The sequence below is a fragment of the Alosa sapidissima genome, chromosome 20 (assembly GCF_018492685.1).
Source record: "Alosa sapidissima isolate fAloSap1 chromosome 20, fAloSap1.pri, whole genome shotgun sequence".
Taxonomy (NCBI): domain Eukaryota; kingdom Metazoa; phylum Chordata; class Actinopteri; order Clupeiformes; family Clupeidae; genus Alosa; species Alosa sapidissima.
Genome location: NC_055976.1, coordinates 7908846 through 7932503, shown reverse-complemented (window position 1 = coordinate 7932503; position 23658 = coordinate 7908846). Strand labels below are relative to the sequence as shown.

Sequence of the window (23658 nt, the reverse complement as noted above, 5' to 3'; positions counted from 1 at the left end):
AGACAAGGTTTATTGCACTCAACATACAAACAATTTTTTTTTGTTGATTTCGAAGCATTAGGATGTCCTTGTAGTAAGGGTGCCATGCCTCTGGATCACCAAGTAAAGAAAAAAAAAAAAACTCAACACATTAACTAAAATATAACACAATTTTATGGCCCCATAAGTCATGATCTCTTGTGAAACCCTTAATTCTCTCTCAAATTCACAAGAAGCAGCTAATCAAACCCCTGTCTCGGGACTCTCCACCATGAAATGGTGAATATGTACTTTACAAATAAATGGATATTTTTACAACTGAGCTACAGGGTTCACAATGTCCACTCATAAATTGTGATTTAATTTAACTCATGACTAACTCATATCAGTGCAGGGAATAAACCATTAGACTGGTGATTCAACTAAGGTAAGAAGGCAATTTCACAGCACAGTTCTGACCCTGTTTCAACATAATACTGTTTGTCTGTAAACAACAGGGTGATTAAGAAACAACAAGGATTAATTTTCTTTTCCCTATCCAATTTCCACCAAAGCAATGTAGAAATAACATCAAAAAACAAACAGAACACTGAATGTTTTTGGTATTCCTATCAAATACTTAATAATTAGATGAATCTATTGTCACAATACTGGCAATACATACTGATGTGTCTAAAGTGCCCAAGAAATGTCAATGTCTAAAGACAATGGAAATGTATACAAACATGAATTCATACTAAAATTACAAATGGTATAGGCAATAATCCAAATATTTGTGATAATAATTCACTAAGGACAGGTACTGGGCCTATACACTCTCAGCTAATAGAGAACCATTTTCTATCCTTTTTGCCCCCCTTGACTAAACATAAACTCAAATAAATAAACATGTATCGCCATAAAATCAGAAAACCCCATTCAGACAGCACACTGGAAAACTGGCATCACTTAGTGTTCAGATTCACCACATCTACAACTAAATACTGTCTCGCTTCAGTTTAAGAAAAGCTACGCAGAGGGGTTGTGTTGGTTACGTTAAGGTCAGGGTAAGCAATATGTCAGATAATAATAAAATATACAGGCATACTGTGCTTTGATTTTTGTAAACACACAGTGCGTCCTGTGCACAGTAATTTAATTAAACCTGCCACACAGGATAAACTTCAAAGAAACGCAACCTCAAACAATTGCATTTATATTTATCTAAAATATAATTATATGTATTGGGCAGTTATGTTTTGCTCTGTACAACACCATTAAGCTACCACAGTAAATAAAAACACTAATATAAACAAAAATGGTCTATTCCGATTAAGTCTTTACACTTTCATAAAGACGCAGTCCTTCAAGTCACCAGTCCATATCACAGAAGTAGGCCACCTATGCTTTGGATGATTTCCTGTTTATCCAAAATGAGTAACAAATAAATAACCTGTTTAGTGTTTTCATCAGTGTCATGATTCAGTAATGTCGTTTCGTCCATTAATATCATTTCAATTTCTAATGTTCCAGATCAATAAAAATACAAATGAAACAAATGTCTGCCATAAATGGCTGAAGTAGTGTCATTTCTTTACATGGAAAAATCAACAGAATAGTTTTGTTTAAGAGAGAAGCTGCAAGTGATCCCGCATAAGAAGTTTGGTGTAAATCAAATAAATGAGGAATTCAGACTAAATCTGAATAATCTATTCTTAATTCCACTCACATCTGAGGTCATGCTGGAGTAGCATGTTTCTCACATACATCAGGATATTTGAAAGACTATAGACCAAAGAGAGAGGAAGTGTGCAAGTGAGGAATCGGATTTTGGGAACCGAAAGTGTGATGGCTAAATCTTCTCAAAGCAGATGGAGCAGAGGAGGAAGATAGCGTAGAGGAACATCAGGCCCAGGCCCAGGCGTCGGTCCAGTTTCCAGTGGTTCAGATGCACACAGAGAACCTGCAGCCAGAGAAAGACAACAGGGTAAAGGAACAAGGACAAGGAACGGCTAAACCCGCCTCTTCATTCAGAGTTAAACCAGTAACAATGGAGCCGACAGAGATGTTAATGCACTGACTACGGTAACAAGGAAGCTCATACTTACAGTGAGAAACACAGAAGCCAGGAGTAAAATGACAGAGTACACCAGCCCCTTACTGTTAATATACACCTGGTGGAAACATGAAAAAGCAACTCAATCAAAGGCCTGAATCTTTAGGTGGAGGTAAATATAACAAGACACACAGGGATGCTCTCATGGGTTGTAAGGTTAGGAGAGGAGAGGTGAGAGGGGGAGAGAAGGGAAAAGAAGGAACTCCACTTACAACAGAGCCATAGTTCACCACCAGAGTGCGCAGGAACCATGGGAAACCGAGTCCCAGAAGGATGTCAAAAATGTTACTGCCAATGGAGTTGGATACGGCCATGTCCCCCATACCTGAGTACAGGACACATTCAGGACTCATTGTGCAGCTACAGCTTGGCTGCAATAGGCAAATACTGCTCTGGCATCCCAATTAATCCTCATCCTCAATAATTTGTATTTTAGTATATTTAGTATATTCTTTATCTTCTACTGTCCTTATTGCTTAGTTGTGTTTTTTTATATTATATACTTTTAAATACTTTTTCTGCTGTTAGTGAATGTGCGTGTGTATGTTGTCTGTATGCTACTGTGACCTTGAATTTCCCCTAGGGATCAATAAAGTATCTATCTATCTATTACTATGGATAGCCCTTTTTAACTAGTCGATGCATACTTTTGTCCTCAAATCTGTTGGTGAATCAGAGTTAACAAATTAAGGTGGCATGATTCCAATGAACTCACAGAGATATGTAACAGGCATTTTGCAGTTCATTAGACAGACAGCCTACTGTATCTTTAACAGAGTGTCTACAGTGAGCTATCCAAGTACTGTGCTGCCTTTCTATAAATGTCTCAGACGGATAAGTAGAGCTGCTGTGCTGATTTAATCTTTTGGTGTTTGATGGTAAGAGTACATCATTAAATGTTGTCCTGATTAATTAAGTCTAATGCTATGCCCTCAAGTGCTAAATTGGATGGAAAATCTATTACTAATGAACAAGAAATTGAAAAGGGATCACAATATGACACAGCCCATACCAATGCTGAGGCGGGAAGAAACTGGAAAAGGATTGTTTGTGTGTGTGTGTGTGTGTGTGTGTGTGTGTGTGTGTGTGCATGATGAAAGTTACAACACCTTGTCGGGCAACTATGAGACTGGCGATGCAGTCAGGAACGCTTGTGCCTGCCGCCAAGAACGAGATTCCCATGACAACCACAGGAATATTCAGCGTGAAGCTGATAATGGTGACCTGAGGACACACACAGACGAGAGCAGGTCACTCAGAGCGCAACACAACGCGAGTCACCATCACTCCCAAACAACACCGCATGTGTTTCTTTTCCTCCCCAATACACAATAAGTCTGACTTACACACTGCTTCTATCATTGCAGACATTTGCCAAGCATGTATTTTGAGATGAGCCAAATACTGTAGGTCTCTTCTCCACACATGTGGTTACTGTGCAGATGTTTAAAAATGTTAGCATTTTAAAATATGCATGAGCCCCTCGGCGTAATATAGATGTTTTTTTAGGGGGCTGCACTAGCCTGTCCAGTCTAATGGAAAATGCAGTGACCTTGTAATGTACGAATGTCCATATGAATGTCGGGGCCTCACCATCCAGACCATGAGGTAGGAGAAAATGGCTATCCAGAGGGTGGAGGCCACAAAGGTGACCATGAACCAGCGCTCCCAGCGCGGGAGCACACAGTTAGGCACAGTGCAGTAGAGCAGGAAGCTCAGGGGCCAGGAGAGGAGCCACTTCACCCGCTCGCAGCGCCCCTCTGTGGACAGAAACGGTAATCACATCAGTCTGGAGTCGATACTCAAAGACAGTACTTGTTGAAGAGCACTGTGTCAATTGTGTCAAAGATGCCTTTGATATCAACACGCTGTATTAAAGGGAAACTTGGCAGGATTTCCCCCTCTGCTGGAGAAATTGTGCATTATGCTATTTCAAACTGTGGGAAAAGGTAACGATAAAGCACCTGGATTTGTTTACAAGCTAGCGAACGGTTAGCATAAGTTTGGCAGAACTATGTGGATGTTTCAAGGTAAGAAACACGATTTAAAACGAGTTTATTGTTTCTCACTTCTCTTTCCGGGACGGTAGTCTCAATGTTGCAAGGTTGGTTTTCCGCCTGGGGACGCTAGGCACAGTGGGGAAAGTCACCATTTTCACCGGAACAGGTCATTTAACCATCCAAATGATTTCTAAACAGGTTTATTACGTTGAAATAGTTGCCAAGTTACCCTTTAACATGCTGTATACTATCAGCTGCCATATGACATTATTCATTACGAGACTCAAATAGAGAATTACTTTTTCAAATCTAATAGTTCCTTAGACCTAACTTCCATTAAAGCTGAATAGGTCAATTTAGGCTCAATTAGATCTTTCTCATAAGATGCGTCCCCTGTTACGACGATATTTATAGACAGTGCTGGTAGATATTACATTGTTTAATACTTTCTAACCAAATGTGCTATTGTGATGTGATTCTAACTAAATGTGCTATTGACCTAAACTTTGAACAACTATAACCCTGCCATACCTAATCCTGAAATGTCTGTTTTCATTGAAAATTACATTTGCTCTGGAAATGATATGTGAAGAAGGCCTCGTGGTCAGTCCACGCCTGGCATACTGAACCCCCCTCAATCCCCTTGTCAAGATGGTCACCACATTCATTTGTGGTCCCTTAAATCCATTTCTATTCAGAAGCTGTTGTAATGGCATACAGGCACATAAGAAAGCAAACTCTTAAGGAAAAGGAATTAAGCTGATTTGCTTGCCTCCATTTTTTCAGAAGTGCTTTAAAAAAACAAGAATTACTATTGTGGCTCTCTGCCACCACAGGCACAGCCATCAGTAGATTGAGAGGGGAAAGGATTGAAAAGGCAAATCATAGTTACTGAACCACAGCCAAATATCTACATAAAGCTTGCTGTTGGTGCAGTTCCTTGAAATTAAGAGAATGGATTTACCCATCTATCAGTAAAGCTAGTCAGATATTGTCCTTATAAATAACATCTTTCACTGATTACATGTATTTTGTGGCCAGTAAAAAAGCTCCATCATTGAACTATCTCCATTCAACATTCTTTCAATCATTAAAGCTCCTTGTCTGCTAGTCCTCTACTTGAGACTTGAGAGCTCTTCTGATGGGACAAGAAGTGGACTCTGGAATCAATCATTATCTAATTTCCTGAGTAGTAGTAGTAGTAGGCCTAGTACTAGTAGTAATTTTAAGTCATTTTAGTTCAATGCCATATCAGCATCTATGTCTATCATGGCAAAAAGGTATAATAAAACAATATAAGTGATTAACACAAACAAATAAAATGTCATAGTGTCAAGTACTTTGACATTAAAATCACTGTCTTGTGGTACTCAGATCTTAATAAGGTAAAATAAATAAATTTGCCTTATTATTCACGGCAGCAATTGTAAACCAAAACAAAGCTATGGGGTACACTGACTATATCAAACGCGTTCTCACCACCACACGAATGCATAACACAACAATCCTCTGGTTTGTGTACCCCATAGCTTCACTGGAGAACGCTTCACTGACAAGGGCATACTACAATATTGACATGATGGGAGTACTTGACCATTTAATATAAAATGAAGGGTAAGCCTTAAATGTCCATACAGCACCTTTAAACATGTCTTGTTTGAAAAGAAAATAATAGTCTGTTATTGACAGTAGGGTTAATTTCACATATGTTGTTGTTAGAACATTCATCCCATTCCGTTTGCCACTTATTAGAGATATAGGAGGTCGATACAGGTCTGATGTCTGAGGTAGGGATTTGACATTCAGGGATTTCTTCATTGAGGGCTCTCTTGGCAGCAATGTCTGCTTGCTCATTACCAGAAAGGTCAACGTGGCCTAGGACCCAACAGCAAAACAATACTCGAATTCTGACTTTTTAAAAGTTCCAGTTCGTCTGAAATGCAGACAATCATTGGATGATCAGTCTTTAAAAAATCCAGTGCCTGAATAATTTCCTGAAAGGGCCAGCTATTAATATTTATCAGCAAGGTTAAAAAGGACAAGAGCACTCATTTACGAATAAGTTAACATATAAAAAGCCCCATGTTTAAGCTATTAGCCCCACCTGGCAGGGTCAAGGGCCGGAACGGCTGTGCTTTCTCCTCTTCCTCCTCCTCCTCCTCCTCATCATCTTTGGGCTGCGCGTCGACCACATTCAGGGCCCCCTCTGGCCCCCCACCGTCTTCTCCCTTCTCTCGGGGGTCCTCCAGGGGCGTCCGCTCGCTCTCCAGGGTGGTCCCGTTCTCCACTGCCCAGGGAACCCCCTCCGCCCCGGGGCCATCGCAGCCCGGAGTGTCCCCGACTCCACCACTGCTGTTCCTGATCAACCTCTGCCTCTGTCAGACCAGCATGGACAGACATCAGACAACGAGGAAGAGAGAGAAAGAGAGAGAGAGAGAGAGAGAGAGAGACAGACAGACAGACACAGGGAGAAGAGAGAAGATAGCAAAGGGTGGAGAAAAAAGAAAGAGAGAGAGAGAGAGAGAGAGAGAGAGAGAGAGACAGACAGACACAGGGAGAAGAGAGAAGATAGCAAAGGGTGGAGAAAAAAGAAAGAGAGAGAGAGAGAGAGAGAGAGATAGACACAGGGAGAAGAGAGAAGATAGCAAAGGGTGGAGAAAAAAGAGAGAGAGAGAGTAGGAGTAGGAGACAGACAGAGGCAGAGATCAAGGAGTAAAGAGAAGAGGGTCGTGTGCATAGAGAGTAACAAGAGGTGGTCAAGTGAGAAAGGACCGCATCTGCAAACAGTCAGGATGAAGAGGGAGTAAACAAAAACATGGGAGGAAGCACAGAGGAAACAAAAATGGCCTACTTCTCTGGGCACCAAACCCCCGTGCGGAGCAAGCGCTGGGAACTTGCATGCAGTAAAGCATGACAGAGCAGCTCAGACAGCAGCGGCATGGAGCTCATGGGACATGAAACCGCACAGCAAACAGCGCAATACAGTGAACACGACACGAGAACATGCCCCCCTGAACACAGGCAAGGGAGGACCAGCACGAGAACATGCCCCCCTGAACACAGGCAAGGGAGGACCAGCACGAGAAATAGCCCCCCTGAGCACAGGCAAGGGAGGACCAGCACGTCCCTCTGTTCCCACTAGTTTCCATGACAGCAGTACGCAGAGGAGGGCTGGGGTGACGGGTACCAACTACAGTCAAGCAGCATTTATTCATTCACTCACTCATCCATCATTTTCATTCATTCATACCTCCAACCAAGCACCATTTTCATTCACCATTCATCCCCCTCCCTCCATCAATTCATAATTTTCATTCATTCATCTATCTATCCATGCATTCATTCGTTCATTATTTTCATTCTGCATTCAGGATGGCATGAGGAGAGGTGATCTTTCAATGGCCTGTTTCTCTCCATATGGCTATATGTGGCTTTTGATCTGCAGGAGACAGACAGCCAGACCCAGACAGCAGGAGTCCACGGCTCTCCTCCCTTTCACCATCCCAGACACTCGAACACCACCTTCTCCCTGTCTTTGATCCTCAAAACAGACTACACCTCCGAGGCATCATTAGACAGGAGAGAACTCTTCAAACGCGGCTGGACCAGGTAAAGCTGAGAACGCTCGGACAGGGGCGGTGGGGTTTTGCAATGGAATAGCGAGCGCGAGCCGCTAGCCGTTACCTCGGTGATGAGCATGCGTCCGGCCATGCTGAGGCGCGTGCGGGGGGAGAAGTGTGGCGTGATCATGATACGGAGGCTTGCCTCAGAAAAGGAGAAGGTGTGCGGGTGTTGGCTCAGCATCTCGTCCACCATCACCACCGGAGACTCCTTCACTGGGCTCTGGCCTGAGAGAGAGAGAGAGAGAGAGAGAGAGAGAGAGAGAGAGAGAGAGAAGTAAGACATGGAAGTAAAGAGAATGAACAAGGAAGAAATTCAAGAAGAAGAAAGATGAACTGGCATTCGCAAGAGGGGAAATGGAAGGTAGAAAGTTTGGAAGGTTTTTTGCAGGTGAATTGCTAGATCAGTGCACAAACGTACAAGCCAAACTCAGCGTCAAGTCATGTCAGAGAGGAATAGTTCAGTCTGCAAAACCAAGAAAACAGTGGAAATGAAGACACCCTGCAGGAAGCCTCACTGTTTGATTCTTTCTTCACTTTTTTGTACTTCTCTCTTTCGTTTCGTTTTGTAGCCTGCCATTCTCACACACACCCACACACCCACACACAGCAAGCAGAGGGGTAATGACTGACCTTTCTTGAGCAGAATCATGGAGGTGTCGCTGTGTGGGCCTGCCTCTCCCACTGCTCCGTCTCTGCGCAGGCTGCTGAGCAGGCACGGCTGCCCCGGACCCCCACAATGCTGCTCCACCCAGGCCCAGATCTGACTGTTAAACCTGCACCATCACACACAATCACACACACACACACACACACACACACACACACACACACACACACACACACACAAAAACACAAACGCACACACAACCACACATCCACACACACAGGATCACAGACAGACAGGAACGTTTACAAAATTGGAAAAGACATATTATGAAACCAATACCTTTCATCTAAATGAATATGAATATAATTTTGGATCAATTAGGTCATGCAGGTATAAAGTTAGAAAAGAAAAACAACTATGTTCTCAAATGCAGTATAGAAAGGTTCACTCACTTCATAATAAGGATATAGATCCCATACATAGAAATAAGGAGAAGAGTCTCCCACCTGCAAAAGTTTTGAAAAATAAAGGACATCGTCAAACTATTGGGTCCTCCATTGGTAACATAGTTGTAACTGACCATGCCCCTATAGAGTTTGTCTTATCTAGCAGAGAAGGAGTGAAACCTTCACTTAGGTAGCGTCTAAACAACTCACTATTACAAGGGTTATTGTGAATATATAAGAATAATAATGAATGACTTTTGGGTTTTCAATGAAGGTTCTACAGATGACGTTGGAATAACCTGGGATGCTTTTAAGGCTTATGTAAGGGGTCGTCTTATTCAGTATAGCTCCTCGATCAAAAAAGCTCAGAGGGATACAATGTTGAAATTAGAACAGGACATAAGGTACTTGAGAGACAACACACACAGCATCCTGAGAGGGAAATATGGAATAAATGAATTAAGCTTAAATTTGAGCTGAATAGCTTATTGCAGAAAAAAGTTGAATATGCAATGTTCTGCTTGAATCAGAAATATTTTGAACAAGGTGAAAGAACAGGCAAAATGTTGGCACATAGGGTTAGACAGATACAATCTAGTAATTTAATTCCCTCTATATTTGATAATAATAATAATAATAATAATAATAATAAGTTGACCACCAATAAAAAGGAAATTAATGATGTTTTTACTAAATTCTATGAAGAGCTATATACCTCTAATGGGACGGTCGAGGAACTGAGGCTGTCAGATTTCTTTTCATCTATTAAAACTCCTAGTCTGACTGACGTTCAAAGAAATTTACTGGAGGGAGAGATCACATTAACGGAAGTTAGGCAGGCAATTAATACTCTTAGGTTGGGTAAGGCTCCTGGCAATGATGGATTTCCATCAGATTTCTACCCGTCTTTTGTGGACGATCTGGCTCCAAGACTATTAGCAGTCTATCAAGATGCCTTACAGAAGGGTAGGTTGCCACCTAGTATGAGGTCAGCAGTGATTACATTACTACATAAGAAAGGGAAAGACCCACAATATTGTGGAAATTATCGTCCAATTTCGTTAATTAATGTAGATGAAAAAAGTATTTCTAAGATACTTGCTGCTAGACTTGAGAAGGTGCTTCCCAGTTTGGTGCATAGGGACCAGGTTGGATTTGATAAAAGTAGATGCTCAGCTGACAATCTACGCAGGATATTACATATTTTTTGGAAGAGCAGAAATAACTTAGATCCTGTTGTTGCCTTCTCCCTAGATGCGGAGAAGGCGTTTGACAAAGTTGAGTACGCCTTTCTGTTTTATACATTGAAGAGGGTTGGCTTTGGTCCGTCCTTTTTTGGGTAATTGGGTAAAATTGGGTAAAAATGAATTTATTCTTATTGGGCAGAATTAATCTGGTTAAGGGCATTTCCACGGAAAATTGACTTTTTGTCACATCCATAATGCTAGTGAAATGCCTTGGCATTTGTATGATGTGAATGATAATTCATTTTTTCTCATGTACATTCTTCAGCCAAAAATAGCAAATGCTCAAATTCCATGTAATCATTTACGTCATACCATACCATCACATTTGATTGGCGTTATGGATGTTACAAAAAACATAATTTTCCATGGAATTGCCCTTAAAATGATTATTTCCCCCAAGATCCAGTATATTTTGTATATGCTACCCTTTAACATTTCAGCAAAACTTGTTTAAGCTTTATAATACAGTTGTAGAGGGTTATGTGTGGGCAGGCAAAAAGCCAGCTTTCAATTGGTCCAAATTATATGCTGCTAAAGATAGTGGTGGTTTAGCATGGTCTAAGGTGGACTGGTATCATTATGCATTTTCTCTCTCCCAGTTACATAAGATAAATAACTCTCCTGAGCAGAGACCGTCATGGGTTAAAGTCGAGGAGGAGCTTGTGGCTCCTACATCTTTAGAGGCCTTTCTCACTCAGACAGGAAGGCCGGTACCCTTTAAAGATCCAGTTTTGGCTTTTGTACAAGAGACTTGGTTGAGATCTTATCAATTCATTAATACCAATCCTTATCTTACCGCTAAAGCCTCCATTTGGTGGAATAAAAAACTATTAATAGGTAAGAAACCATTTATGTGGGATGCGTGGGTCAGCTCCGGAATTAATCAGCTCGGGGATCTATTTGGTCAAAATGGTATGAAATCATTCATTGAAATCAGACAGGAATTTAATCTTAATCAAAGGGAATTTTGGAAATTTTTACAGGTTAGACAATGTATCAAAGCTATGTTACACACTACCCTGAATTTCCCCTTGGGGATCAATAAAGTATCTATCTGTCTATCTATCTATCTATCTATCTACCCCAGACCCTCCATCTAGTATACAGGAACTATTCCTAATAGCTGGCAATAATAGTAGTAGAGCATCTAAATTTTATGAGATCATCAGAGAGGTGCGATCGCCCAATTTGGAGGGGTTGAGACTATGCTGGGTGGAAGACTTGGGAACTCAGATTCCAGAAGATGGCTGGAAGAAGCTTGTTGCTTCCTGATACACTTGTTCGCGGGAAACACAGTCGCAGCTTATCCAATATAAATTACTCCACAGAAGTTATTGGACCCCTAGTAAACTGATATTAGTAGACAGGGACACCTGTTGGAAATGTCAGAAAGAAGCTGGGACTTTAGTTCATATGCTATATGACTGTGGAAAAAATGATCGCCTGTGGAATGGGATTATTACTCTCTTGAATGGTCTTTTTCAACTTAATCTCTTGAAGTCTCCAGCTTTATGTATCTTGGGTCTGTTACCAGATAACATTAATCTAACTGAAAGACAGAGGCTATGGGTACGACTTGCAACCATAACAAGATGTAGGATAATATTGAGGCATTGGAAGTCATCTGAGTTTTGTAGTTTTAAGGAATGGATTGAGCTAATGACCAAAATGGCTTTATATGAGCGGGTAACTTTCAGCGTCAGGGGGAGAGAAGATATCTTTAATCAGATCTGGGGCCCCTTTCTGAATTATTTAGAGGATATGTCTGCTTATATAGATAACTGATACTGGTATTATATTGGATGTAACTGTTTGATATACTCAGAGGTCTATGTTAATGTAAGTTTGTAGGCACTTTGTTCTTGTTTGTGTGTTTTTCTTTTTTTTTGGTGTGTGTGTGTTGTTGTTTCTATGCTTTATCAAAAAAAAAAAGACAGGGAACTGACTGTATGTTTGTAATTTTCACCTGATGTCTATTCTCTGTATGTTCTGCTGTCTGCCAAAAACATTAATATAAAAAAAAGAAAAATAAAGGACATCTTGCACTACAAAATATCAGTCAACACCTACCATAGACCATCAGAAAATAGATCATTACACACTCTTGACTTGCAAGTGGTGATTGGTGATTAAAGTAGATGGAAACAATTGATATATTCACATTTGGTACATTTCTACATGATTCTGGTTCAGAACTCTTCCCTTGATCAGGAAAATTCACTTTTTTCAATTCGCAAAACACTGTAGATGAAAACATATACATATGCACGTTTTCTTCAGCCAGCTTTTCATGAATATGTGTAGAATATACAAATAGGCTGAAAGGAAGCCCAGCTATTATCATTGTCTGGAAGATACAGTCATAAAAAAATGGCAACACTTACCAGATTACCTTCTCATCATATATTATCTGCAATAAGAAGTTATACATTAGTCTTAACCCATTTAGGAAATATTTAATCTAAAAAGAAACATTTTAATATCCCAAGATGTCTCACCAGAATCAAGGCCAGCACTGAGAAAATGTAATAGATGGAATCCCGGAAGAGTGGCCACCAGGTGAGACAGATGGTCTGTTGGGACAACGAGTCTGAAAGTAACACCACTAGCACTTTGCATTGAGTCAAGGCATGCTGTAAAGAAAGTATATTAGCCTACATATGCAGTGTATTGAACGTTCACGTTATTCACGTTCAAAACATCTACAAGTAGAAAACGCTCATTACCTGTCCAGCAAAGATCCCACATACTCCAATGATGACCAAGATGTTGAAGACGGCAGAGCCCACAATGGTACTCACCCCCACATCCCCTTTAGTGATGAACACACCTAAGGACAGGACAGGGCAGAGCACAGCGTCACTGCAGCCCAGCTGGCTGCCCGAGGGTCTCCCTCCTCTAGTAGATTTTACATAGAATTCCAGAAGTCCACTTTTACACAGAGCCAGTTCACTTCAGGAAGGTGACCCCTTCCTTTTTACTTCATGATACACTTTGGTCGGTAAGCAGGCTACATAATTATGTAAGATGTAATAACACGTTAGCTACAACTCTATATTTATTTATGGTAACAAATCAAATATATGTATTTGAATGTATTTATTGACTTTTGACATGTAATACATCAACTCAAATCTGGAATTAGCGCACCAACCAATCAGAGATGTGAAGAGCTCAGGGGCGGAGCTTCCTGCAGCCATGAAGGTGGCTCCTGCCACATCCTCACTGAGGTGCAAATTCTGAGACAGGAACAGGGTGTGGAGAGTTAGTCATGACAGCAGCCATTTAACTTCATGAGACCAGGGGGATGATGAGAGAGAGGGGTGGGGAGAGAGAGAGAGACAGAGAGAGAGAGAGAGAGAATGTCACCCCATGGGGAGGAGAGGGAGATTAGTGAATATGTCATAAGTACGTCATATGTTTGCAAATATTGGATGAAGGGTAGAGGTGTTGAAATTGAGATCTCACCTCTGAGATTTTCTCCAGAGAAGGAACAAAATAAACATCACAGACGATTGCTAGGGCATAGAACATGTAGACAACCTGTGAAACAAACAGGGAATATGGTCAGCTAGACATGACAGTCAGTGAACAGTTACACATACACACCCAGGGTATGTACATTTCATTTGTGATACCAGTTATCAGTAAACATATATCCAATAATGCTATGGATTTGTATATGGTCCACATTCCATTAGTATGCTGGCCTTGCCCTGTCATCAAAGTATTTTATACAATTCAACATGCACCAGTTTGGCTGGTGCAAAGATGCTTTATAATATTTCACTACACAGTACATTTATTTGGCGACACTGTCCACACACACTAATGACTGTTCACACTAATGGGTTCATAATTCATTCATATTGTTTGGGTTGTGTACCACTCACACAGAGAGCATGCAGCAGCAGTGCCCCATGCCTCCTCTGCTCCTTGGTGAAGACATCCTCAGGGAACTCATGGATGGCTGAGAGAGAGAGAGGGGGAGGGAGATAGGAGATGGGGGGAGGGAGAGAGATCAGGAGAAAGTGAGAATCGGAAGAGAAAGGAAAGATGAGTACCACATTAGAGACCATTAGCTACAACCACAGTAAGAGAGCACAGGCCACAAGAATGGCTGCAAGAGAGCTTTAGGAAAATTGGGAGAGTGTGATTGTAGGTTCTAAATTCTGCCTTTCAGCACCTGCAGTTTGGACTCTTACAGACGTTAGCCAGTTCTCCTAAAATTACACGCCCGTTGAGAGCTGTTCTGGGTCAGAGAAAATTAGACCGGGAAGTAATCTTAAAATACTCTCACACGTCCACCCCAGACTCCCAGACTCAAGTCATAAAGAAGATTTTATCTTCTCCTGTCAACAGATCTTTATCTACAATCACCTATAAAGGCTCATAATACATTTTGCTCACAATAAGAACACCTTAAGAGGCCATCCATCATCACTATCTTTTGTGCCTCGTTAAATAACTGCCTGCATTTTTCCACAATGTCTGAAAAAAAGCGCTTTATCCCTCAAGACCCCCCCACCACTCGACCCCATCCCCCACATATTCTACATGGACCAATTTCCCTGGACCTCCGGTCTGCCTGTCAGTGTGATTCCACTGTAGGCTAACGATCTTCCACTAAGGGTTTCTGACAAGTCAGTCTGATGTGGTTGTTGCCATGGTGACCCTCGCTCTTTATCCCAGTCAGGTCCTCGTCTGGCCAAGGAGGTTCTGGGCAGCTTCAAGGAGTTGGCACAGGGGTGTGGAGAGGGCACCAAGAGGAGAGCAGGCACTGGACAACACTGAAACTATGTACGTTTGGTCCCCTTCAACAGCTCCACAACAAGTCATGTGAAATGAGAACGCCATGTTTTTGTGTAGATGCTGGAGAATGCGATGCAGTGAGCTGTATGAAACCACAACAGGCAGAGAATTTGCCGTATATTCGTTTTGTTGGGGACAATCAGCCACTGTGCTGCTGTGGAGCTCAAGTCAGAGGAGAGGCACTTGTCCTCTCAGTATGTCCTCTTTGCTCTGCTTTGGTATAGAGGCTTTTTGTTGAGTGCGGACACTACGGTGCCGACTAACTTGGGCCAGTCTTCGAGCCAATTTAAAACACTCCTCTGAGCTCAGCGAGGCAGGCAAGACTGTCTCCAGTATGAAACTACAGCAGGGGGCTGTGCCAAAAGAGGTGTTCAATACAGAAGGGCCCACTGGAAAACCAATTTCACCTCCAGATTAGTTTGAGAGAAAAAGCCTCTCAATAGATGGGGGAATAACAGCCGTGCCACAGAACAATGTCAGAACATATCACTGACAAAGAGAAAGAAATATGTATTACTGTTGGTGCCCAGTGTGACAACCTTATGTCATTCCAGCAGACATTCCGGAACCTTGTATTTCCACTCAAAAATTCAGCAGCTAAAGAAAAAACTAGAACTAAAAAACTAGAAGAATTTTTTTAATATAATAATAATTCATGGAGAAAAAACACATGTAAAAGTACTCTTTTTTTTGGCACATTGCCAAATGGAACCCATGGTATTTCACTATACCACTCTTTGGATAACCCAGTGTGGACTACATCTGATTCTCTGTGCAGATTGTGGCTGTTCTGCAAAGCCTGCCTTCTACTCATTGTGTCATCTTAGCCAATCATCACAGCCGAGGATCAGAGGACAACAGCACCATAATCTCTCTGCCAACATCACTGACCAAATCAAGGCTTTCAAACACTGAGAGAGAGTGGGTAAGAGAAAGCGAGCGAGAGAGAGAACGAGAGAGAAGTAGTAGATATGCACTGATTACGAGCCAGATCAGCAAAGGGGTAAAAAGGGAGGGAATGACGTATTTCTCTAAAGTGCAACGCTTTGAATGCTCAAAACAGACTTCCCTCTGTTCCGAAATTAAGCATTCTGTTGCCTAGGAACACGGGCCTCAAAGGCGCTTGACTGTGTGGAAGCCAGCTGTCTGGTTTCTTTTACAAAATAACAGAAGAGGGATGGAAAAATAGATAGATTGAGAGAAATGAACATGGAGACGTATAAATTGTTGTGTCAGAAGAAGACTGGGGTAGAAAAGAGAATCCAAACCTGATCTCGGTGTGGCGCTGGTCTGGTTCTCTACCCCGCTCTCCTCCGCAAGGCTCCTACTAGACCAGCCAGGGTCGGCACCCTCAGTGGAGGGGTCTGAGAACTCTGAAGAAAAGTGGTGAGAAACGGCTATGATACCTACTGCTGATAAACCTGCACATTTAAAATGGAATAGGAATAGGATAACTGTATACACATAGGCATATAACAATATTTGATAGCCGTTGAAATAGTGATCGTTAGACATCAATCTCAAGTGTGAAGGAGTTTACGGAGTTAAACACACTTTACAGCATGAACTTGTGTCACCTCTCAAATCTTTATACAGCCTCTCGCTTTGGGTTCCCATGACAACCCTCTCTAAATCCATTGATGTAATGGAGGGAGGGAAGTTGGAACCAGAACAACTTGCTAAAATGGCCCCTCATTTGCATATGTAAACGAATAGCATCCCAAAAATAGCCTCAATTGGCTGACAGCTTACTGATTAACATGTCTGTCTGGATACACGTCTTACTTTTCATCCAATCAAACTGCTGGAATAGAGTATGGCAATCAGCTGTTCTTGACAGAGAGAACACTTGTGGAAACCACATGATGAAATGCATTGAAATGTAACTTGAAGTTCGGGTGTAAGCATGTATTATTATATCATGAAGAGCTTAATTTATGCATGCAGTATATTAACTGACCCAATAATGACTACTTGGCTGAAAACCATTAATATGCAAATATACTGTATCCAGGCCAGAAACATGGCACATTTACTGTTTGGGTTTAATTATAAGGGACACCCTTCTATTTTTTTCCACTAAATTAATTTGATTAAACTTTATTTCTGCATCTCCCACAGGACTTCAGTACTCTTCAACAATTTAGTGAGAATGATGGAGAAGTGCTTCAAGGTGATGAGAAGAATGTTACTTTTATTGCAGACATCTGTTTTTATTATCATTGTCAGATTGATCATCCAGTGAGGAGTCACACAGCTATTTTTATTGCTTGCATAATATATATTTCAAGCAATTTCTGCTAATGAATGTTCAGCTTTTTATCCCATCTTTTGTCTTATGTGTTTTCAAGGGAAATCCAATGAATAAAAAATAGCCTACATCATTCCAATGGAATAAGATAATTTTATATACAGCACAAAAATCAGGTGTTGTGAGAAGAACTACTGAGAATTTAAATGCCTAAATATACACGATTATGCAAATGTTATAGTTAATTCTGCCACATAATATTTTCAATCTTAGCCAATGGCCAATCTAAAGATTTAGGCAACTTATCCATCACTACACAAAGGCCAAGCATGGACAGGGTCCTTAAACATTCCAGTGTCCACAGAACACTCTTTACAGATAAGGGCTCTTGTTACAATACCTTTATCACTGTTCTCAGCAGCGCCACTACTCTGTTTTAAGACCAACCCAAAGAGTGTCACTGGTACTTTATTAACGAGTTCATTTAAAGTGAGTCCTTCTATGTGGCAGTTATGTTGCTGAACTGTATGAAAGGAGAACTTTCAGGTTTTGGTGAGTCACAGGTGTGTAATCTCAACTGTGAAGGTGTGTTATTGCATTATCAGTGGTTGCAGTGACTAAAGTTGTATGCACATCAAGGACAGGTAATGAATGGAATTATTTGAGAGCAGATGATTCTCTTAGAATAGGCTTGTCTCACAAAACCTATGCATTGTCAGTCTGTTAAAGAGCTTGTGTTTTGTAATAAGGTAATGCCGTGGAAATTACTTAATTGAGCAGAGAAAAGAAAGAGAAGAAAGAAACAGTAACCTGAACTGAAACGTGGTGTTTTAAACATAGCACCCAAAGTCCCAGTCTGTCTAGGACAAGAAAACAATAGCAGGCACCATCTCAGAGGTCCTGTCAATTGTTTTATGGTCACTCTCAACATGTCAAGTTATAAAAGCAGGCTGCCACCAGTGGTGACGTTGCTATTGATGTGTGGGTGGGCGCATGGATCTTGCACCACGCAGTGCAATAGACTGAATTTCTAATCAAACTAATAGAAAAAAGGTTTTGATGTGAAATGATTGATGATCAAATTTAACAGCACAACTGAAGTCATTACCAGAATTAAAAACGCACCTGTTACTTGAAGTATTTGGGCAAGCCAGGTGAAGGCGATCAATCCAGCCCCACAGACACAGACTCGTCCTAAGTGCCGCCTTCGTCTGGCTCCAAACGCTGCCTTCATCACGCCGCCGGCGCAAACGCTTCTCAGAACATGTCGGTCTCAGCGGCTGCCTTGTTTTCCTTGTCTACTCAACCTAAAGCTTTCCTCCAGATCCTCCGGTAGATCAACTTGTTTATGTCTTCAACCACGTCTGTCGCCTCAGCATCATCTGCTCCGCTTCTATAATCTCATTCGCAACGCAGCATATTTGCAGATGTGTAGGCTACTCCTATTCATGCGTGTTACCAGGGTAAAGTGCTTCAACCGTGTTGTGGAATAAAATGAAACGCGAAAGACAGTAGATGCCGTCCGCCTCCCAGTCCTTCGCGATTCTGTTCACACACACTCCCTCAGACCACTATTTTCCCCAATAACCCTCTTCTCTTCCAACACGTCTCCGCCTCAGAGGGTGTTTCCCGTGCGTTCCCGATACCTCGTTCAGTTAAACAGCAGCGCGTGGGTGCGAAAGGGGACTGGGCTATCGGTATGCTCAAGTCGTGCGTTACACACAGCTAGCAATCACAGAAGCTGAACACCTAAACACGTCACGACCAAATCCATACTGATTTCTGTTTATTTGTGACTAGATTCAAAATGACATTCAAATATTGAACCCATTCATGCATTCAAAAAATTGACAAGGAGTGGACAAAAATATAAACAAAAAGTGCTCAGAAGTATTCATTAAAGAATGTAAACAAACAGAAACCGTATACCAAAAGTGAACATGCTTAAAGCCCTGCCCTGACGATTAGGATACAAAATAAATCAAGAAACATTAAGGACAATCCTTCCCAGACAGGCCCAAATACATTTAAGACCACAGTGCAATTGTCATAATGGCACCTAGTTAAAATTGTATGTATAAATCACTGAAGATATAGAGCTGCACATTTCCTTTCCAAAAAACCGAGGCAGATTTGGCAAATAATACCTTAAATAGGTTATGAGTGTACACTTCGCTGAATTTAAACAGTTTTTTTTTCTTTAGTGCTGGTTGTTGAGAAAGGGGTAAAAAAAAAACTCCATCAGCTGCATTCACCAGTTTACCCCCACACCTCCACTTCAACCCTCTCATGAAGAACATCTCCCATTATCCCCTAACTGGTTCCAGTGGCCCGGTGACTTTGAAATTAATGCCATCTCCAGGAAGTGGAGAGGGGATGAGCGGGCAGAGCCAGCACAGGTACCACCGGGTGCCCAGGCACTCCCTAATGTTGCCCACAATTCCAAGGCTGTAGGGCCGGCGACTGGAGTGCCACTCTCGCGTGGTCTGGCCCCTCAGCATCAGTGCAACATGGAAGAACAGGAAGCCGGCCACCAGCAGGAAGCCCACCACACAGGTGTCAGCGATGAAGGCAAAGGCAAAGGCCCGCGCTGTCACCTGACCTGGAAGGAAATAGGAAGTAGTGTTTTTTAAATTTTGTTTTTAAAATGCATCTTGGGTGATCACATCACAAGCGGTCAGTTCCAAATACAAGTGTAAACAATCACCAAGATGCATTGTAAAACCACTTGACGCATTTGACCTTTTGTAGTGTAAACACTAATGCGTTCTGATGTGTCCCGCAAAATCTAAACACAGGCAGTCAGCAACATCTCTGGCTGTACACCTTAAATACATGTATAAACCATGTGTACATGTATAAACCATCCATATGTCTTGGATGACCACTTGTGATTGGATCACCCAAGACGCATTCTAAAAACAAATGTAAACATAAATAATCTAGCTGCGGCTTTCCTGCACTTCCCTTCTCTCCACATTATCACTACCAGAACACATGGCATTGTGATGCCCTGGACAACACTCTTATTCACTTCTGAACTTCGTGGGGGCTATGACATATGGAAATTCATCCTGGGCCCATTGCATAATACTGATAACCAAAGGTTATGAAGTGTATATCGCTCTAGCACCTTTGATGATAACAAATCACATAAAACACACATGGGTGGGTGACACAAGTGGCAGCATCCCATACCACATACAAGTCGTCAGTGACAAGGACCCAGGTTCAGGTCTGGCCTGAGCTCATTTTTCAATCCCACTCCTCTCTTCTACTCATTTCCTGTCTACTTTCCACTGTCCTATCAATAAGGGCTAAACAAAAAAAATCCCCAAAAAGAAATGTCAAAAAAAAAAAGAAAGAAAACACACAGTACATCTGGGGCCAGTTACCTGTTAATGGGTCTCCATTAGCCCATACCATATACTATCCCCAACTGTGTATGTGTAAGTAGTGAGTACTACAGATTCAGTACTACAGACTGCCATCATCATTATGGTCTTGATACTGAATCTAGGCTTTAAGCACAACATATTCTGCTGGTCACCCACCTGAGACGAGCATGATCCAGGGCACTAAGAGGAGCATGATGCTGTGAAAGGTGACCCCCTCCTTTAGGATGACGATGAAAACTTCGGCGTTCATCACCACAGCATACAGCAGGCCGGACCACATGAAGAGCAGGCAGCTAAAAAAGTAGCGATAGTTCCGGAAGCCCACACACTGGCCGAAAAACACACAGTGATGGTCACGACGTAGGACACAGACATTGCAGTCATAGCAATGTGAACATCTTGGAGGCGTGTGTGTCTCACAGGCATAGCAGAACCTGTTGGTGATTAGAGGTGAGATTATTTGACAAATACAAGACATACCACTACAGCGGAACATTTGGGTTCCTCACAACCTAGCCTACTTAATGTAAGTATAAGTACATATACTCATTTGATTCTGTGAGGGAAATTTGGTCTCTGCATTTACCCCAATCCGTGAATTAGTGAAACACAATCAGCACACAGTAAACACACAGTGAGGTGAAGCACACACTAATCCCGGCGCAGTGAGCTGCCTGCAACAACAGCGGCGCTCAGGGAGCAGTGAGGGGTTAGGTGCCTTGCTCAAGGGCACTTCAGCCGTGCCTACTGGTCGGGGTTCGAACCGGCAACCCTCCGGTCACAAGTCCGAAGAACCAGTAGGCCACGGCTGCCCACATAATGGACATCTGGACAAGCAAGCCCTAGTGCACCTGTCAGTGACATGAGGAAATTCCCTCCATAATCATCATAACTCAGAACCAAAAGTAGGCATTATACAGTTTCCTGTCCAAAAATACCGTGACAACAGATAAAGAATTGAGTTTCTACCCAACTGTCAACAGGATTAATACAATTCTGGTTACCTCCAGCCTTGTCCCATGGCCTCTCCACCAAGGAATACTCCACGAATGCTTGGGTTTGCATTCACGAACAACCATGCGTTCCAAGTTATGTTGCCAAGCATGAAATACTGACAAAAAAGATGTATCGACTTCCATATTGTAGACCACTGAGTTTTCTTCTCATCAGGTTGAAGTGGAGCTTCCACAATGACTAGGTAGCTTACTTCCGCAGTGATGGAAAAGACAAGCACCGTGTTTAACACGATGGGCATATATTTACAAAACATTTCCATTTGACACCAAAGTCTAGTGCCCAGGCTTACCATGTTTATTCTGTTCAAACTGTCTGTCAAATAGACAAATGATATATAAAGCTGTAAAGCACGTGCGTGGACGCTGGTGACCTAAGTTACTAGCTAGTGAGCTTGTAAACGGGACAAACGGGATTTTAAATGACAGGTATTGATTTCGAAATATTTCAGACTAACCGGTTCCGTTCCTCGCATTAAACTCGTATTAAAATCATACTTGCCACACTTGGAGTATAATTTCCGACGATTTTATAAGGCACTTATGGCTTGATTAAAAGAATAACAGCTACTATTAGTTGCCTTGACACCACACAACTTCCTGGTTCCTCCTACTACTACATAGATATATATACTGTCAGTATATATATCTATGCTACTACTACTACAGCAGCTGGCTTGGCTAGGTGACGTTATTTGTTACGTTAGCCATCTAGCATTCTCCAGCTAGCGCGAAACCTACTAATAACACTTAGCAAATAACATTATTACAATACTGATGACATAGACTGACAAGGCTATTTACTGTGCTTTCCGCTGACATTAAAAGTACCAAACGACAAGCAAAGAAAGAAGTTGCGATTTAAGAAACTAAATTGATATTTTAGCAGTAAAGCAGCATTGTATAATTTCTTTAGGAACCTTGGTGTCACACTGTGAATGGTTCTCCTTTGAATGATGATGGGATTTTAAGTTCCGGCATTCAATATTGACCCTATGCAATATCCCAAATCTCGTTGAATTTAAAATGATTGTAAATCGGTTCTCTCTCTCTCATTATGCAACCACTGATTAAGAATTACATCAATGTATGCGTTGCCGTTTTCCTTATCCACAAAGACGAAGAGCCAGTTGTTGCCTAGACTAGGCCTAGCCTACATCATAATATCACGGTGCATTAGCCCTGGCAATTCAAGAGTTAAAATAAACTTTGGTCTAGGAGTTAAAATAAACTAAATTCCAATTTCTCTAGGAATGTTAATATGACTATGATTACTTTCGTGTTTATTATTCTATTTGTTTAGTCTGCTCTCGTAAATGTCAGTTTCATGAGGCCTAATAACCCCAAACCCGAACCATTTGAGTCTGGTCCCCTTTTCCTTTTCTATACGGCTGTTCTTTAAAGTAGGTAATCCTAACCCTAATCCTCTTTTAATCCATAGCTGCTCTAGTCTACTAGCTAAATTCGGTGCAATGTAGAGACAGAGAACATGACATTTCGGCTCCAGAACGGTATGGAGGACAATTATAGTGGACATTTAAGAACGCATGGACATGAACAACCGAATCACAGGTGAGGGCGTGATGGTTTTCTTTCATTCAGTCCAAACCGGATTCACTCGTTAGGCTAACGGTTCATTCAGAAGCACATAGTTGGTCTACTTTATTGTATGTGACATACACCACTCTGCTATTTGTAATAATTCAAAGCCAAATTATAGGCATAAGGTACCATTTCTGTTTGCTTCCCAATTTTCCAAGTAGACATTGTAGCCTATAAATCTTCAGGAATAAATGAAAGTAACCGCAGTAACAATTTAGTACCAGAAGATGTCGCCCTTTTCTTTCTGGTAACACCAGATACATTACACCTGCGTAGACCATAAAATGAGTTTAAATCTGCCAGCCATGTCCTTTGCATATTTTATAACTTGACCACAAAACACATTTTACACTGAAACCATGTGATCATGAAGGACTTTAAATTATTTAGAAATGCCACTCTTCTGGTTAAAACATTTTTCTTTTTATGGACTGAATGTGCATGTGTGATGTCGCCAGTGAACACAAAAGGATGGAGCTGCAGAGCAACCTGGAAACTGTACAGCATGAACAGCACATGTGAGACAAGTCTTTTTGATTCCCAGTGGGTGTTTCTTGTCCTTATTGTGGCATTAATCTATTTTCA

The 23658-nt window shown here is 41.6% G+C and overlaps 2 protein-coding genes across 4 annotated transcripts; both read right to left on the bottom strand.

Annotated features, from left to right (window-relative positions):
* On the bottom strand, nucleotides 1-18790 carry slc24a6a (solute carrier family 24 member 6a). 2 transcript variants are annotated; one of them, XM_042074162.1, is made up of 17 exons: nucleotides 18186-18790; nucleotides 16078-16182; nucleotides 13891-13967; nucleotides 13466-13540; nucleotides 13152-13236; nucleotides 12724-12827; nucleotides 12496-12570; nucleotides 12382-12407; nucleotides 8757-8810; nucleotides 8328-8470; nucleotides 7759-7922; nucleotides 6179-6449; nucleotides 3668-3834; nucleotides 3184-3298; nucleotides 2287-2399; nucleotides 2067-2132; nucleotides 1-1921 (listed from the first exon to the last, which is right to left on the bottom strand). In XM_042074162.1, exons 1-17 carry the CDS (start codon nucleotides 18292-18294, stop codon nucleotides 1811-1813), a joined length of 1860 nt encoding a protein of 619 aa, XP_041930096.1. In that variant the 5' UTR covers nucleotides 18295-18790; the 3' UTR covers nucleotides 1-1810. The 2 variants fall into 2 exon arrangements, with proteins under 2 accessions (XP_041930096.1, XP_041930097.1); XM_042074163.1 differs by having other exon boundaries at nucleotides 7840-7922; nucleotides 18186-18780.
* A 39-nt stretch (nucleotides 18791-18829) lies between these two features.
* On the bottom strand, nucleotides 18830-22414 carry zdhhc24 (zinc finger DHHC-type containing 24). Of its 2 annotated transcripts, XM_042074167.1 has the most exons (4): nucleotides 21765-22413; nucleotides 21463-21664; nucleotides 20615-20892; nucleotides 18830-19662 (listed from the first exon to the last, which is right to left on the bottom strand). In XM_042074167.1, exons 2-4 carry the CDS (start codon nucleotides 21561-21563, stop codon nucleotides 19367-19369), a joined length of 675 nt encoding a protein of 224 aa, XP_041930101.1. In that variant the 5' UTR covers nucleotides 21564-21664; nucleotides 21765-22413; the 3' UTR covers nucleotides 18830-19366. The 2 variants fall into 2 exon arrangements, with proteins under 2 accessions (XP_041930101.1, XP_041930100.1); XM_042074166.1 differs by having other exon boundaries at nucleotides 21463-22414.
* Nucleotides 22415-23658: the final 1244 nt, after the last annotated feature.

What these genes read in the sequence shown, in the direction of transcription:
- slc24a6a (XM_042074162.1), bottom strand. Translation starts at nt 18,294, where the DNA reads ATGAAGGCAGCGTTTGGAGCCAGACGAAGGCGGCACTTAGGACGAGTC. An exon ending in CTCTGGAGAAAATCTCAGAG is followed by an intron (nt 13,237 to 13,465) that starts GTGAGATCTCAA and finishes TTCCTGTCTCAG; the next exon opens with AATTTGCACCTCAGTGAGGA. An exon ending in GACGCATGCTCATCACCGAG is followed by an intron (nt 6,450 to 7,758) that starts GTAACGGCTAGC and finishes CTGGTCTGACAG; the next exon opens with AGGCAGAGGTTGATCAGGAA.
- zdhhc24 (XM_042074166.1), bottom strand. Translation starts at nt 21,767, where the DNA reads ATGGTAAGCCTGGGCACTAGACTTTGGTGTCAAATGGAAATGTTTTGT. An exon ending in GCCATGGGACAAGGCTGGAG is followed by an intron (nt 20,893 to 21,462) that starts GTAACCAGAATT and finishes AATCACCAACAG; the next exon opens with GTTCTGCTATGCCTGTGAGA. An exon ending in CTGGATCATGCTCGTCTCAG is followed by an intron (nt 19,663 to 20,614) that starts GTGGGTGACCAG and finishes ATTTCCTTCCAG; the next exon opens with GTCAGGTGACAGCGCGGGCC.